This window comes from Poeciliopsis prolifica, unplaced genomic scaffold, assembly GCF_027474105.1.
Source record: "Poeciliopsis prolifica strain line A6 unplaced genomic scaffold, Auburn_PproV2 SCAFFOLD038, whole genome shotgun sequence".
NCBI lineage: Eukaryota > Metazoa > Chordata > Actinopteri > Cyprinodontiformes > Poeciliidae > Poeciliopsis > Poeciliopsis prolifica.
In genome coordinates, this window is record NW_026562413.1 from 4,326,649 (window position 1) to 4,342,372 (window position 15,724).

Below are 15,724 nucleotides of genomic sequence, written 5' to 3' on the forward strand. Positions count from 1 at the left end.
ATTACAGCAGATGAACGAACATTAGCAGCACACCGGGCTGAATCGTGTCCAGCACCGCTTCATGAGTAGATGAGGCGGCGTGCAGGGGGAAATCTTTTCTTCGGTGAAAGTAGTTTGTAGTTTCATCCACGGACAGAGAGGGAGAAGAACTTAATAAGGAGACGAGGGAAATGTTCTTGACTGAATCCGTCCGTCCATTGTCTTCTTCTTACCCGGGTCCGGCGCACGGGGGAATCAGCCAAAGCAGGGAGAAGCAGACTTCCCTGTCCCCAGCCGCTTGGGCCAGATCCTCGGGGGGAATCCCAAAGCATTCCCAGGCCAGGCGAGAACCGGTCTCTCCAGCGTGTCCTGGTTCTTCCTCTGGGCCTTCACCTGACAGGACGTGTCCATAACACCTCGCCTGGGAGGCCAGATGCCTCAACCACTTCAACTGGCTCCTCATGATGTGGAGCAGCTCTACTCTGAGCTTCACACCTTATCTCTAAGATGTGGAGAAAACCTATTTCAGTTGTTTCTGTTGGCGATCTCATTCCTTCAGTGGCTGTCTGGAGCTGGAGGCTGGAGGAAAAAACCTGATCATGACCCCGGCACCTCCAAAAACGTGTTGGTGTGTCTTAAAACATTTCTACTTCGGTTTCATTGAGGCTTGAAATAGGGATTTGAAATAAAAAGTGAAATATCATCTGCACAAGGAGAAATCTTATGTTTGGTAGGCCTTTTTAACCTGCCTTTAAACAGCTAATTTCACTGCAATTTCTGTAATTTTCTATTAAAAATGCTGTTCTTTAATATCAATAACACTTGAACACCTCACAAGCCACTTGTTTAGATTAACAAGTGGTTTGTGTATCCAGTGCCGGATATTTGAGAGCCAAATGTTTGCACGGTGAAGTTGCTTATCCAACCCCAGCCCTCCTTCATTTTTTGGGGATTGAGGGTTGAAGGAATGCTAGTCTGGTTTGAATTACAGAGGCAAAGAAAACAAACATCTCCCCATATGTCACAGGCAGACAGACAAACAGCATGTTGTAAAGAACACAGCAGCTTCGACGCAGACTGAGGAGAAATTTGCAGGCATTTCAATTTGGTTTAAAACCCGTGTTCCTGTTTTGAGGGTTCAGAAGATAGCCATGTGTTTGTTGGTAACATAAGTGTTGAACCACATGTTTGCTCCGTAAAACATATATAAATAATTTATTGTCTCCACAATTTTGGTGAGCACATAAAACATGAATGACGACCAAGTCGGATCTTTTATTGAGAGCAGAGCAGCCATGCATACGTTTGGTTCTTGCAGCTGCTAAAGATTTTATTTTATTTTTTTTTGTCTTTAACTCATTTTAAGTTGCAGTGGGGAAAACACAACCCACTTCTAATTAAAACTTTCATCTTTCATCAGATCCACAGGCAAGGCTGCCTGCAATGCAGATGTGTCTGCAGTTTTTACGTATTTATTTTCTGGTTGCCGTCGTGAAATGATTAACGGTTGATGCCCTGGAATAATCAGCGCATGGAGATTAAGTCAGTAAAGGAAAATTATCATCCTGATTAACAGAGCGACCGATTAATCACCAGTTCAAAGTTGGAGAGGTTGTTGCAGCTGCTTCCTGACTCTTTGTGACCTAAACAACAGTGGAGTTACTATTAGACATAAGACCTCCATGTTTGAGCAGAGAAAATGCTATTGATCCCAGCAGTTATAAAAACAAACCAAACTGATTATTATTACACTTTTCTAAAATAATTAGAACAACTTAAATATTTGTATTTTTTAAAGAAATGTTCAGATATTGATGTCCAGTATATTTTTCACATTTAAATTTAGGAAAACAGAGAGATTTAATTACGATACCGAAACTAATCTGGTTTGACTCACTAAACAAAACATAGTAGTGATAAAAAAAAAAAAAAAGTATGTAGCCTTGGAGAAGTAAATTTCTGTCAAAAAAAAAAAAACTTTGCATATTTTTTAATTCTATGTTGTTTTACGCCAAACATGTCAGTTCAGTTTTTAGACTCATCTGTCCAGAGACAATAATCCAGAAGTCCAGGTCTTTGTTTTTCTCTCTCTGGAAAAGTTAAGTCTGGTCTTCATGTTTGTCTCACAGGATCAAGATTTAACTATCTAGAAAAAACTAGATAGTTGAACCCATCTCGTCTTTTCAGACTGCATAATCATACGCTTTCATAAAACATCAGCAAGAGGCTGCTGTTGGATGATTTTTGAGGACAATATTTATTCTGCGACAAATATTATCCACAGCTTTATGCTGCTTTTTCATCTGTACTTCAAAAGTCAACTTTTTAAGTTTCGATTATCACCGTAATCTGAATTAAGGCGTTTCTGTTTTGTGTTTCCTGCAGAACTCCATGAAGGTGATGTTCAAGTGCCTGTGGAAGAATTGTGGCAAGGTGCTGAGTACCACTGCAGGCATCCAGAGACACATCCGCACCATCCACCTGGGGTGAGACACCAGCAATCACTAAATTTAGCAAACCACAGCTCTCATTCTGGCTCTTTGAGTCACAGAGATGCTAAATAGTCAGCATTTATGGACTGGCATAAAAACTCCTGGTCACGTTGTGAGAAACCAGGGGAAAACGGAGAGAATGAAAGATAAATCGTCTAATGTTGACGGGTGAATTGACATTGGATTGACATGCTTTCTCTTGCTTTTCCAAATCTCTACGCGTCACTTCTTTAGGCGTAACTGTGATTCAGACTGCAGCGACGGCGAGGAGGACTTCTACTACACAGAAATCAAGCTCAACACGGATTCTGTTGCCGACGGGCTGAGCAGCCTGTCGCCTGTGTCCTCCTCCATCCTGTCTCCCCCACCGCCGCCTCTGGCCCCTCTCAACCACCAGCCGGACTCCCACCGACCCGCCCACCCGTCCGACTCCAAGGAGCCTCACCCCGGCGGCACCACCCCGCTCAGCCGCTCCGCTCCAAGCGCTCTCTACCTCATCCACACGGACCACGCCTATCAGGCGAGGATACAGTAGCTGTTAAATGAAACGAAGAGAAAAGTTTTGACTTACAACATCGCATGAAAACATTGAAACATCTGAATCTCCTCGTTTAGGCCACAGCTCCGGTGTCCATCCCCTCCAGCAGCAGCAACTCGTCCTCCACCAGTTTCACTCCCACCAACAGCTCCAGCTTCAGCATCTCCTGGCAGTCTCCTCCCGTCACCTTCACAGGAAACACGGTGAGGGAACGTCGACGTTTATTGTTACAGCCGTCAAACTGCATCGACTCCACCCGCAGAATGAGGAGGATAGAAAAATGTTAGACTTGTCTGAGAACATGTTCCAAAATTTTAAAGACAATTTGATTTCTGAAAATGTCTTAGTTTCTTAGTTTGCTGAATTTTTCACCTAATGTTTTATCATTTAGATTTTTTTGAAGGTCATACAAAAGGTGACAGTCTAGTCCAGATGTTTTGACGTCTTAATGATTTTTTTTTACTTCAAGGCATAAAGAAAATGGACAATACACTTTTTTTCTTACAAGAACTGATGAGTAATTTAGTATTTTGCACTAATTGCCATGTTTCTAAAACCTATATGAAAAAATCTGCAAAACTGGGTTTGTGAAACATGGGAATTTTGAAATGGTTTAACAGAGCAGCAAAGAAAAGTAAATGGAAAATTTTTGCATTTACACATAAGGAAATATAACCAGGGAAAAAGGGACCACTTAAAGTTAATAAAAGATACTAAAATACTTTGGAAACTTTAATTTCAAAATAATCTTTAGAGTTTGCAATTAAATGCAATCCAATTTTTGCAGTTAAAACATTTCTGTTGCTTTTCTATAACCTTTCCTTCACATGATTAAGTTTCTGTGTCCTCTCTCCAGGCGTCTCCCACTAAAAGCCAGGGATTTGGAGAGCAGCGGTCCCAGACCATCGCCGTCCTTTCGTCCCCTCCGAGAGCGACCTCTGCCCTCAGGTACCGGACGCTCGCTGCTCATTATCTGCAAAAATATGCACCTGTTTCGAAAATTATTTTGCACATTAGCGCAATGGACCTTAATTGTTCACTTCTCCACATCATGACTTTTTTGTCTTGTTTCCGTTTGTCGCCTCCCCAGTCGGAAAGTGCGCGGCGAGGGGAAGAAGTGCCGCAAGGTGTATGGGATGGAAAACCGCGACATGTGGTGCACCGCCTGCCGCTGGAAGAAAGCCTGTCAGAGATTCACCGACTGATCCCAGCCGGCCAATGCAACGCCTCAGCAGCAGGCGCCGTAGCCGTCGGCCAGAGAAATGTGGCGTCATTTTGCATGCACTTGGTCTTTCTGCAGCCCAGAATCGCAACTATCCGTCAAGCTCCAGCCCCTCTTCCACGTTAGCGAATCCCTTCCAGCAGCGAAGGCAAATGAAGGATAGCAGAGCGGCTTCTCTTTCTTTTCTTTTTTTTTTTTTTCTTATCCTTTTGGTTTTTCCCAGTTCTGTCCAGGATTCCGAATTCCACCATTCTCGTCATTCCCAGTGAATGGGAAGCCCCGGTGCAGCTAACCGGTGTAAAAATAGATCTTTTCATGTCGGGTTCAGTGTTGCATCTTTCTAGTTTTGTACAGCTCTGGTTTTAAATGGAGAGTCTTGTCTAAGAAGCAATTGAGGAAAAACAAACAAACAAAAAAAAAAGACCAAAAAGTGTTTTTGTGTTATAATAAAAAGATTCTCAAAGGAAGACTTTTACTTTTCTATCCAAAAGAAGAACATTGGAGGAGAATTTTTTGTTGGTCTTCTTTCAACCCTTTCCCTCGTTTTGATTCATTTCTGGACGTTTTGAGGTCATATTCTAAAACCGGCGTCACAATCATTCCTCCGCGGGAACGCAAGGGGATGGGATAAAAGGCGGGAACCGGAAGGAAGCGAGAGACACACGAGGTGAATGATCAATGCAAACTTAAGTCAGGGTAAACAGATGGACCACATCACACTTAAACAAACAATAACCTGCTTATTCACGTCATTTTTTTCCTTCCTGTTGTTCAGGGATGTGATTCTCAAAGTGAAAGAACCAGCAGCTTAAACGTCGGGTTTAAGCTGCTGAGATGGAGCTGCTTCCATCTCAGCAGCTTCTGAACTTTGTACCAAAACCTCTTTCCTCTGTCATGTTATTCATGGGTTTTTCCTTTTTTGGGGGGGGTTGTGGGGGGCTTTTGTTGCTGTGCCATGTTTACTTCTTGTTTCAAGCAATCTGCTTCTTCTCTCGTTTTAATGGGATCAAACTGAAGATTTAAACAAAACGCGTCCTAAAAGAAAACAACTCCCTGGCAGCTCTCGGAGCCGCACCGTAAAAAGAGCAACATGTTTTCACCACATGCAGAGATAAGTAACCCTCTCCCTCCGGTACTTTTTGCAGTTTTCCGAAGGGAACCGCTAAAACGGAAAACCTTGTTTACAAATGCTACAAAGGTGCATCTTTCTTATCTGTAAGCAAAAGCGAGGAGGGCTGAAAACCAAAAGAATTGCACTAATTTAAAAAAAAAAACTGATTCATACCACTATGTAAACTCAGTTTCTTATTAAAATGGTTTCTATGAATGAGATGTAACAGCAAAAAACAAACAAACAAGAAAAAGAAAAAAAACGACATAGTTGCATGCGCCATTCTTGTCTTTTGTAGAAGTGAAGGGAAAAGTTGTCAGAGCTCTGGATCAGTTCACCACTTTGCTATTTTGTGTCATAATTTTTGTACCTACGTGTTGGCATAAACCAACTGTTCAACCATTTAGCAGATTATTTTTGTCATCTAGGTATTTTAATGAACAACACATAATCAATCTCATAAAAATGCTCTCAAATGCTTGCGTAGAGTAATTTATCTTTCCCTTATGAAATATAGCTCTCTACTTCTATTGGCTGCACTACTGTTATTTATTTGGGCCACTAAACTCTTAGAAAAAATGTGATTATGACGTGTGACCAAACCAAAATAACTATAAAATACCTCCTGCTCATATTTATTCTACTCACAGTTACATTTCCTTTCAGCAGAATACAGTAATTTAAGTTAAATCCCAAAGGTGATTATGATACATGGCATGAAAAGAACCAACTTGCCTCTGCAAAGTTTTACATGCCAATACCCATGTTGCAAGATTTTGAGTTCTTTCTGAGAACTATATTTAAATAATGTATAAGAATACAAAATATTTTAATTCTCGGCTGCTCTGTGACTCGTTGATCATCACTTGTTTTATATAAAAATGAGAGGCGACGTCACACTGTGTGTGTGCGAGAGACAGCAGTGGCTGCAAAATCTTTTGAAAATCTGTGATTACTTCTGTAGTTCAGGCGTCACAGAAACAATTTTAAAACAGTTTGTTGTACAGGAAAAAGCTGTTATCAATTATGATGATGTAATTTAATTATTTAGCCACTTTTGTTTTAATCAGAAGTTAAAATGTCCAAGTTTCAAGTTGGAAGAAATTGACATGAAGGTCACGTGAAGGTTGGGAAAGTTGGACATGTCCAGCAACCCCGACCTCAAAACTTAATGTGGTTTTTCTGCATGTAAAACATCATGACAATCATAGTGAAAACTTTTTTTTTTCCTTTTTACATTTTAAGTGATATCTTTAATTTGATTGCAAAGTACCATGGGACCCGCTTTATATTGTTAAGACCGCTGCTGTTAACTCAGCATATTGCTTAGCAAGTCCTGCTTGTTTTCTTTCCTGGAACATTGTTAAATTGGGATGGATAACACTCCCAGATTCGAGGTCCAACTTCAGAACTGGTGCTACCCAAAAAGTCACACGCACCTGTTAGTAATCCACTTTAGTTCTCTGGAACTTCTCTGCACTTTTCTGTGACAGAAAAAGTCAACATCTTTGCATAGTTCATATTGTTAGCTGTTGGTATTTATTCCTTGTAGATCCCGGTTAAACAGGTTGCAGTTGTGCCAAGATTTCTTGTGAATACCACTCAAATTAGCCAGAGTCCTGTATGTGAGACTTTTACCACATTGCTAGAAAATGAAGACCCTGAAAGATCTAATAGCTAGCATTTTCTAATGCATGAAACATAAACACAAGGCCTTCCTGTTGTCTACTCAAATGATTACTCTCTCTCACTCTTGCAGACTGTATGAACTTGTTCTGGCATGTTCTATCATTACAATTTTCTTGTAAGTAATTTTTTTTGTCTTCATGCTTCTGACGATTTGAAAGGCCTCACTGCTCCTGAAAAAAGACAGTTTCGAGACTTTGTCACTCTATAGAAACTTCCACACTGAAGAGTGCTGTCGGTGTGGCCATTTAGGGCTAATGTTCTCTGAAAGAGAGGATTTTTTTTCATTTCCATTCGACTTGTTGCTGGTCAAGGCCGATCCGGCTCAAATCATCAGATTCCGGTCGTTGTTTTCCCAGTTCATCTCAATGGCAGAAGGCTCTTTTTCATACCTGCAAAAGTCAAATGAGAAAAGTAAGAAATGGCAAACTGGTGAAATGTCCGGCACCCTGTTAGGTCACTTGGGTGTTGTTTACCATGCACTGCACTTATCCGCTCACTTCCCATCATGCAAACAGATTTACAGCCTAAGCTTCAGATTATAATTGAAGAAATTTTCTTTTCCCAAAAAAAAAAAAGAGCTCATTGAATTTCATATTCCATTTTGCCTCAGAGGCAACGTAGGGTCAGAGGCCAACTTTATTACAGTGTTGTGAATCACAAACCAACGTGTTGAAGACGAGACGCAGAGTCGGACAAGCGGGCAGCTCGTCTTTTCCTCTTGCGTGTTCGCCCTGCTTTAAACGCATGCTCTAATCCTGGTTTGTACTCCAGTCAGCCATTTTTACACAAGTTATTATAAACCAACACCAGCTGATAAACTCGCATTTGCCATTTTACCATTCAGTACTTCCACATCTGCAGGCATAGCTCTTACTTTTGTCCTTTCTGTTGTTGTTTCTGTATATATGGAGATCTTGTGTATCACTCTATGCTTGTTTTGTTTTTAAGCTCATAGATCAAGTGGTTCAACTGAATCCTTTTGTTTTTTTTTTAGAAAAGTTTGCTGTTTAGCCTTAATGTCGGATTCATTGTGCTTCTTCTGCCGTTACATTTAGATTAATTCAAAGCTCGTTCGCCCTTGTACAATGTGAACATATTGTTGTTTTAAAAAAAAGGACAAATCTATATAGTTTCAGAAAAAGAGAAACATTTAAATTCAAAGCTGGAAAGAAAAGAGCTTAGGCTGTTTTCCTTTCACTATTTTTTCATATGTATATGCATATATAAACTGTTTATTCGTTTTATTTTCATGTTCTTCTGAGGAGGCTGTAGGAGGAACCTCATTACAATCTCAGCTTGTGGTGCTGTTGTCTGGAAGTGTGACCCACTTGGTGCTCCTTCATGTTCCCACTAATCCGCTGAACGCAGCCCAAACCCACAGATGATTGAAGTCTAATTGTGTTTCCATCCAAGCGTGGGAAACTGAAGGAACTCCAGGCGAAGTTGCTTCGGAACTGCACACCTTTCTCCAAGTGTCAACCGGTTTCGCTCGGGTCCAGTCTGAGTTTATGAACCTTTTAGTTGGCAGCCGAGTTGAAAATGTTTCTGTTGGTTTATTTTTTTTTTTTCAATGTGTGATTATTGTTTCGTGTACTTCCCACTGCTTTCTCTCCACCACTGTGGCGCTTTTCTGTCCTTCTGCACTCGAATTCGGAAACGTTTGGCATCAGCCGCAGTCCAGGTTCCAGGAACGAGTCCCTGCAGTCCTCAGAGTTGCTGGCAAAGCCGGATGCAAACGAAGCAGCGGCATCTCCAGGCAGCTAATTTCACCAGATATTATCGCTAGTCTGTTTCCGTTTTTACCAGATTTGGCTAAAGTCGAGCTTATGTAACACTGTTGATTTGTGGTTTGTTCCCAATGAAACTCAAAAGAGCTCTTGCTGCTGTACTTGTCAGCTCCCCCTGGAAAACTCCAGGACTTGTTCCTGGAACGGTCCGACCTGCTTCACAGTGCCGAGAGCGTCGTCCGTCAACAACGGCACAAAGATTGCTCCAGCCTGACGGTGCTTTTAGAGCCTCCTGCCCGCTGAGGTCGAGGTTCTGGTGCTGTGGCCGCGGCGGGGGGAGAAACAGAGGTGCTATAAATCCCCACGCAGTGCTGTTTCTCCCTCTGATCGCATCGATTCCATTTTTGTACGCATTGTTATATTGCTGTAGAGAACATGAAAATAAAAAACACCCTGACTGAAGCCTGCCGATGTGTCCGGACACAAATCAGTGACGAGCGCAGCCTGGATCTACGGCGCCCTCCACACATCTCTGTGAAGATGTGGAAAAGGCCTGAAGAGAAATTCATCTCTTGTTGCAGTAGCATCACTTCAGAAAGAAAAAAAATGTATTAAAAGAAACCCCACTTTTTATTTAAATATACTTATTTAAAGAGAAAAATAGAAACAAAGCTAAAAACTTATTCTCGTAAGTCAGATGTGTAATGTGATGCAGGCTGATTTCTTTTAGCTGCTCTTCAAAATGGAAAAGATAAGTGAACGTTCCTATTAATCGAGGTGAATGCATTTCAGACTAATCCCTGGGGAAACTAATCAGCTCCAAATAAATAGCTGCTTGTTTAAACACGGCCATATCTACAGTCAAAGCAATCGAGTAGTTTGAAATCACTGGAGCCGCGATAAACAAGACTGGATGAGGAAAGAAAGTATAATAATAATAGTAATTGACACAGTTAGAGCACTAAAATTATTGGACTTGAACTGTTTTAAACACCACAAAATGTTAGTTTAAAACCTTGGTGGACACTGTTGGAAAATTGAAAATGTGTCATGGCCGAGTCTTTAAGCAAGATAATTAAACAAACAGATCTGGCTCATCAGACGAATGTTCACATCTCCTGCATACATCTTCACATGTTGGTAGTATGATATTATGCTACTGTAATAAAGGACACATTTGGAATAACAATATTTTGCACGTGGAGAAGATCACAGGAGTTCAAAGCAACCGGATCGCTTTCTATCAGACGCCGGCACGCTGAAGTGCGTTGAGGCACAAGTAAAATATTTTAGCACTTAAAATGGAGGGAGAGTGATACTCATTAAAGGCTTTTTTATTAGATTTTCTTGAGCTTTTGACCTATGACACAATGTCTTCATCGGTGGATCAAAATCTGATGCCTTAAAGACTGTACAGACATGAGCCGACTCTAAAATACACTTTTAGTATTCGCCAGGATGAAATATATAAATGCACCTGAGTATTGCTTCGCCTGTTTTGATTTGAGGAAAGGAAGACTTTAACTGTGTAGAGGAATCATTTTCCTATTTTCAACGTAATAAAGCCAGCAACGTAATAACTTTATTGTTACAATCTTGTTATCTATATTTTAGATTATGACAGTGACATGCTTTGCCAGTTTATGAAAAGTTATTACATTATTGGCTGGCTGATAATTATTCACATAGCATTTAAAAAATTCCCTTGCAAATGTAGCAAATCTCAGTAATTTATTTGACACTAGTTCACAAATTTGTCCACAATAATTCAGTGTGGTCATATGAGCAGATTAAAATGTAAGTATTTATTCTAACTGAGTCATAGTTATAGTACAGTGCAGCTCAGTTCAGTTGAGTAAAATGTTTCTTCCAGGTAAACCCAGCAGAATACAGCGAGTCGTTAACTGCAGCAATCCCCCCTACTGAGCAATCGCATGGCGACAGTGGAGAGGAAAGACTCTGTTTTAACTGGAGGAATTATTATTTTCCCAAAATTTAAAACCACTTACTACCAGATAAGTGTAACAGGAATTTAACGTGTTTTTTCTACATGTAATATTGTTGATTGACATATCCAGGCGAACAAAAACAAAGGTTTTGTACAACCGTCCCTCGAACTGGCTCAAACCATCTTCAGTAAAGGAAAGAGAGTGCTGCACCGTGCATAGTTTTTATAAACGAATATGAGTATAATATTTACTGCAACTATTTTTGATTTACCAGTTGTTAAAAAAAACTGCAAAAACTCTTTAAAAAGAATTGGAGACATTGCATTATGCTATTGGATAGGCTTTAGCATTATTAGCCGCAGTACATTTTCTAAGGATTTTTAAAAGTTTACACCACCAATATAAGAAATAGCCAAAAATGTGTTATGTTTTTGGCAAAAATATTTTTGTGATTGCCTCAACACACTTTATGTTAAAATATTATTGGCTTTGTTGCGTTTAAAATGGCCACAATTACATTACTGGCTGCCGCGAGCTTCTATATGCAGATGTTGGATGCATTCTGTAGCCTTGAGCTCTCAGAATGATCCGGGCTATTATGAGTACAAGCTACAAATAGCATGGTTAAACCTCAACAGAGCACTTAAACTTCTGTTGAAGACCATGTGAAGCAGTCAAAAGCTCCAGAGAGAATAAAATAAGTGTTTTCGTCCAGGAATCTCTGAATTATTTCGCTTTTGTTGCAACAAATTGGTTTTTCTGACTAAGATTGCAGGTCCTGTTGGCGTTTTACCAAACCATCAAATGAACACTTTGAAGCATGTAGGAGTTTCTGAATAATCCATGTTGTTTCAGGAAAACCTGGCCAAAACATATTTCTAATGATGCCTAATGGCATCTGATGTGATTTATTTATATTAAAGTCATCTCTCAACCTCCAAATCTTGTGGACGGAGATTTGGGGATTTTTCTGGCAAGGACGATTGGAAGCTGTTCCTTCAGAAGGCCAGCGAGATTTTGATGGCTTTGTTTTGTTTTCTGCAAAGAGCTGTTGGTTGTTCTGTGCTGCCTGATGAAGGGCTGAGCTGTGAATTATGCGCGGAATAAAACAAAGATTGCGTCTTCGTGCTTATGGCTGTTGTAAAACTCTCTTCTTCTGAGTTAACGGTGGACTCTGGCCGCGTGTCCAATGTAATTACGGGCAGCAGTGGCTTTAACTGCAGCTCATGTTGGTGACAGTTTTATATGGAGTCCTGGTTTATGTAACTGATCTTTAGCTACACGACAACACTTGTGTGCGTGACAAGAAACTGACACTTAATATATCCTGTATCATCCGTATGTAGGTCAGTATGCTACAATGTAAGCCGTAGTGCAGTATATCTAACCAGTATCGGTGTGCACCAGTATCCAGAACTGTACTCTCTCAAGTCTTTGTTTGCGTTGCTCATGGTTGGTGTGGCGAAGAGACTTTTGTTCTGTTAAGGAAGTTCCTCTCGGCTCTGTGGTTGCTGATTAACCGGCCGCCTCCCCTCCCAGCGGGGGTGATAAAGATGCGTTCTGCAGGCTGGCAGCATCTTTATCTGCCTCCCTGCAGATATAGATGCGTTCTGCAGGCTGGCAGCAGGTGGCGCTCTAAAGGAGTTGGAAGTCAGGTTTTCCGCCTGCCGTCTTTACGGGTCACCGTGTGTTTGTTTTTCTCGTTGGCTGCCTTGTGCAGAGTGTTGTTGTCGATGAAAAGAGGAGAGTCTCTCTCGCGTTCACTCTTCACTCTCTCGTTTATTCAGGAATGTGAAAATGAGTCGCAGAGACTAAAGTTGTTTCTGCCACTTATTATTTTCACAGCTTTGCAGAGAATCCACACCTGAACCTTTCGGTTTTTGTCACATTCCAGCCTCAAACCTCCGTCGGTTCTACTGGAATGTAATGAGATAAATCAACTCAAAGTGGTGCACAAATTTTAAGCTTGACGGGGAAAATAATATGAGGTTTTAACCATTTTATTTTATGCAATTATGCTTTGATCTATAACATTTAACAATAGCTCTGACATTGTCTTGATGGTGAACCTTCATTGAAGTTTTAAGCTTCTTTACCGGCTTTTTTCCAACATTCCTCATTATTTACCTTCCTCCATCATCCTATTAACTCGACGAGATTCCCTGATCCTGCTGAAGGACAGCATTCCCTCAGCATGATTCTGCAACTACCTTGCTTGACCTGGAAAATGATCCGGCCAGGATGACGAGCAGAGCTAGCTTTCCACCCCGTTTTGCATTTTGGCCAATAAGTTTAATTTTGGCCGCTTCTAACCAAAGCATCTTCTTCTACGTTTTTCACTTTGTCCCCGGTAGCTTATAGCAAATTGCTCATTGGATTCCTCCAGGTCAGCTATAACTTTAAGACTTCAGATTAATTTCTTAGTGGCTCACATGTCGGTTTTACATTTGTGGTTGTAATGTGGCAAAACTTTAGCAAAGTGCTCAAGGTTTTCGAAACAACATGACCTATAAGCGTGTGTGTGTGTGTGTGTGCGTGCGTGCGTGCGTGCGTGTGTGTTGTTGCTCCAGGATCATCTTCAGTCTGGGTATATTTGGAGGAGTGTTGAATGTGCCTTGATAAGCGTGGAGTTTCACCACGTTGCGTGTTGAAACTGTGGGACGTGTGCCTGCTCAGTCAGCAGCACACGGACGAAGACGACGATGGAATGTTTCTGGTGCTGGCTAGTCTGAGTTCAGCTTTTTTATTATTATTTTTTGTATCTATGAGTCAGTAGATTTGTGATGCGTTGTGTACGGAGAGAGACCCGTTTTGGCCTCTCCCTTTCTTTTTTCTTTTTTTTTTTTTGGATACCAGAAAGATACCTGGGGTGACTTTTCTACTCTTTGCTGTAACTTGTAAACCGTTTTTTTTTTTTTTTTCAAACTACTATGACGATTTCCTCGTGTCGTTTATTGTGCGACTGTCGTCTTTGTTTTCCCAAACATGACTCCTCTCTCTCTCCCTTTCACGCTAAGGGCTCTTTAGACCACCGCGCGAGGAGATGCCGTGGTGCACACCGGGAATGTTTGGGAAATCAAGGAAGCTTCCTTCACCAAAACAGTCTGTGAAATAATCCGCCTTCCACAGGAGCCTGAGCGGGACTCCTCTCGCTTTCAGCGTCGAATGTGGATGAACATTAATGGCTTTTAATGGAAGAAAAAAAGAACCCCTCCCGTCAGGGCTAATGATCAGGGCCCTGATTCCATTATTGGCTTTGAATGCAGCATTAATTGGCTGTTTTCCTTCAGAGGCATTAGTGACACAGTTCCCCGGGGTTCAACCTGAATATGCAACAGAGAGTGGCGACCGTCCCTCTCTGACTAGGATCATCTCACTGGCTGTTTTCTTTTTATATATATATATATATATATAATTAAAATCACGTAGACCTCAAGAACTCAATGACTGTCGCACTGGATTTTTACACTTTTCTCTTCAAACGGTGTACTCCTCTGGTCTAACAGTGTTTTTAATGCTGCATGTGCATGCGAATAAGTGAAGTAGTGACTTTATATAAGTGTCTTTTATGTGTGCCGTAGCACCGTGAACGGGTTGAGAACAGCCAGCGTCGCCTCAGTGTGGGCGTTGAGCCCAACTTCAGCTGCTCCCACGGCTGATAATTGGTGTTGAGAGAGAGAAAAAAAACCCACAGTGGTTTTATTTTCTGTTGTAGTTTACCCGAGCACTTTGAAAGGACACCTTCCATCGACGCCCCCGTTAAATTTCGGATGCAAGGTGCAGAATCGTCCGCCAAAAATGTGGTGACAAATCCGAACTTTCATCGCCTTTGCTAAAGTTAAAAAAAAAAGTACATTTTCTGGGTCACATAGAGATAAAAAAAACAGGTCGACTTAAACAGCTGTTACATTAGAGCCGTAGTGGCCTGCTTCGGTTCGTTAGGCCGTCTCGGCCATTTTGGGAAGCACAAACATGCCAGTTCGTTAGCTGCTCTCCGCCCTCCAGGAGCTTGGCACAATTTCCTTTGACTTTTTTGTTTGTTTTTTTTATATCCTTTGAAAGCCTCGAAATGTAAATGTTTTCTACGTGTTTCTGACCTGTACGACCCCAACTGTAGATGCAGCCCGTCTCCCTCCCGTCCTGCTCAGCGCATTCGGTGACCCAGCCGGGTTGGAAAATGTCAAACTCCAACGTGTCTGACGTTGCGCAGAGATGGAAGTCAGTAGAGGAAGGCGGAGCGGGTGTTGTTTCACGCTGAGAAGCTCAGGATCTCGTTTCGTTAACAGGGAGGATTTTAAAAAACAGAACAAGAAGAAATTCTGGAGTCAAAACGTGTTTCTGAAATGTTCAAATGAAAGCAGTGGTGATAGTTGAGTGGAATAAATATAGTCTTAGGGAGAAGCCGAAATATCTTCTTAGCCAAACCGCAAGCAAGCAAATTAAAATCTCAAACAATTTGTTCCAATCATCATTGGAGAGTTGATTATCGTATTCAGTCAGGTTATTTATGATATTAAGGTTTGGTTGAAGATCTCCGCCATATAAGTTGACAACAACACAAAAAAAAGCTAAAACTGAATAAATATGTAAAAAGGACCATATGAAGATCTCTGTGCTCCAGAGCTTCACCATCTCAGACCCTCTCACACAAACACTTGCACTTGGACATGATGTCTCGCTGTCAGAGCGGTTTGTTCCCTCGCCGCCTGACATATGTCCCTGCGGCTTTGGGTCTCACCCTGGGATGGCGTGGAAGCTGCTCGTGTCTGGGTCGAGGAGCTCTGCCGAAGCTGCTGGCCTGGCCGTGACGCGGGGAGTCGTTCCTGCGACCTCCCGAGGTACGACCCATCTGCTCGATGCAACATTCATGCCTCCTCCTGTTTGTTTTCGTCGAGCACAAAAAGCTCGCCGTGAGCACGAGCGCCTCGGCCCCAAACAATCTGAATGGGCATTTCAGTGTGCAAGCCGCAGCACCTCTCGCCTTCTCAGCTGGAAGACTGATGAGGCTCAGTGAGCC

The 15,724-nt window shown here is 41.7% G+C and overlaps 1 protein-coding gene and 1 long non-coding RNA gene across 3 annotated transcripts in view; one reads left to right on the forward strand and one right to left on the reverse strand.

Annotated features, from left to right (window-relative positions):
- Positions 1-9,225, forward strand: part of znf704 (zinc finger protein 704) — a 53,739-nt gene extending 44,514 nt beyond the window's left edge. For both annotated transcript variants that reach the window (XM_055054090.1, XM_055054089.1), the window contains exons 5-9: positions 2,365-2,465; positions 2,706-2,991; positions 3,087-3,212; positions 3,866-3,957; positions 4,100-9,225. In XM_055054090.1, coding sequence (XP_054910065.1) covers positions 2,365-2,465; positions 2,706-2,991; positions 3,087-3,212; positions 3,866-3,957; positions 4,100-4,214 — 720 coding nt within the window. In that variant the 3' untranslated portion in view covers positions 4,215-9,225. The remainder of the gene's footprint in view (positions 1-2,364; positions 2,466-2,705; positions 2,992-3,086; positions 3,213-3,865; positions 3,958-4,099) is intronic.
- On the reverse strand, positions 7,311-14,982 carry LOC129375178 (uncharacterized). Its single transcript, XR_008607606.1, has 3 exons — positions 14,805-14,982; positions 14,428-14,534; positions 7,311-7,420 (listed from the first exon to the last, which is right to left on the reverse strand). It is a non-coding gene; the product is annotated as an uncharacterized LOC129375178 (long non-coding RNA).
- Positions 14,983-15,724: the final 742 nt, after the last annotated feature.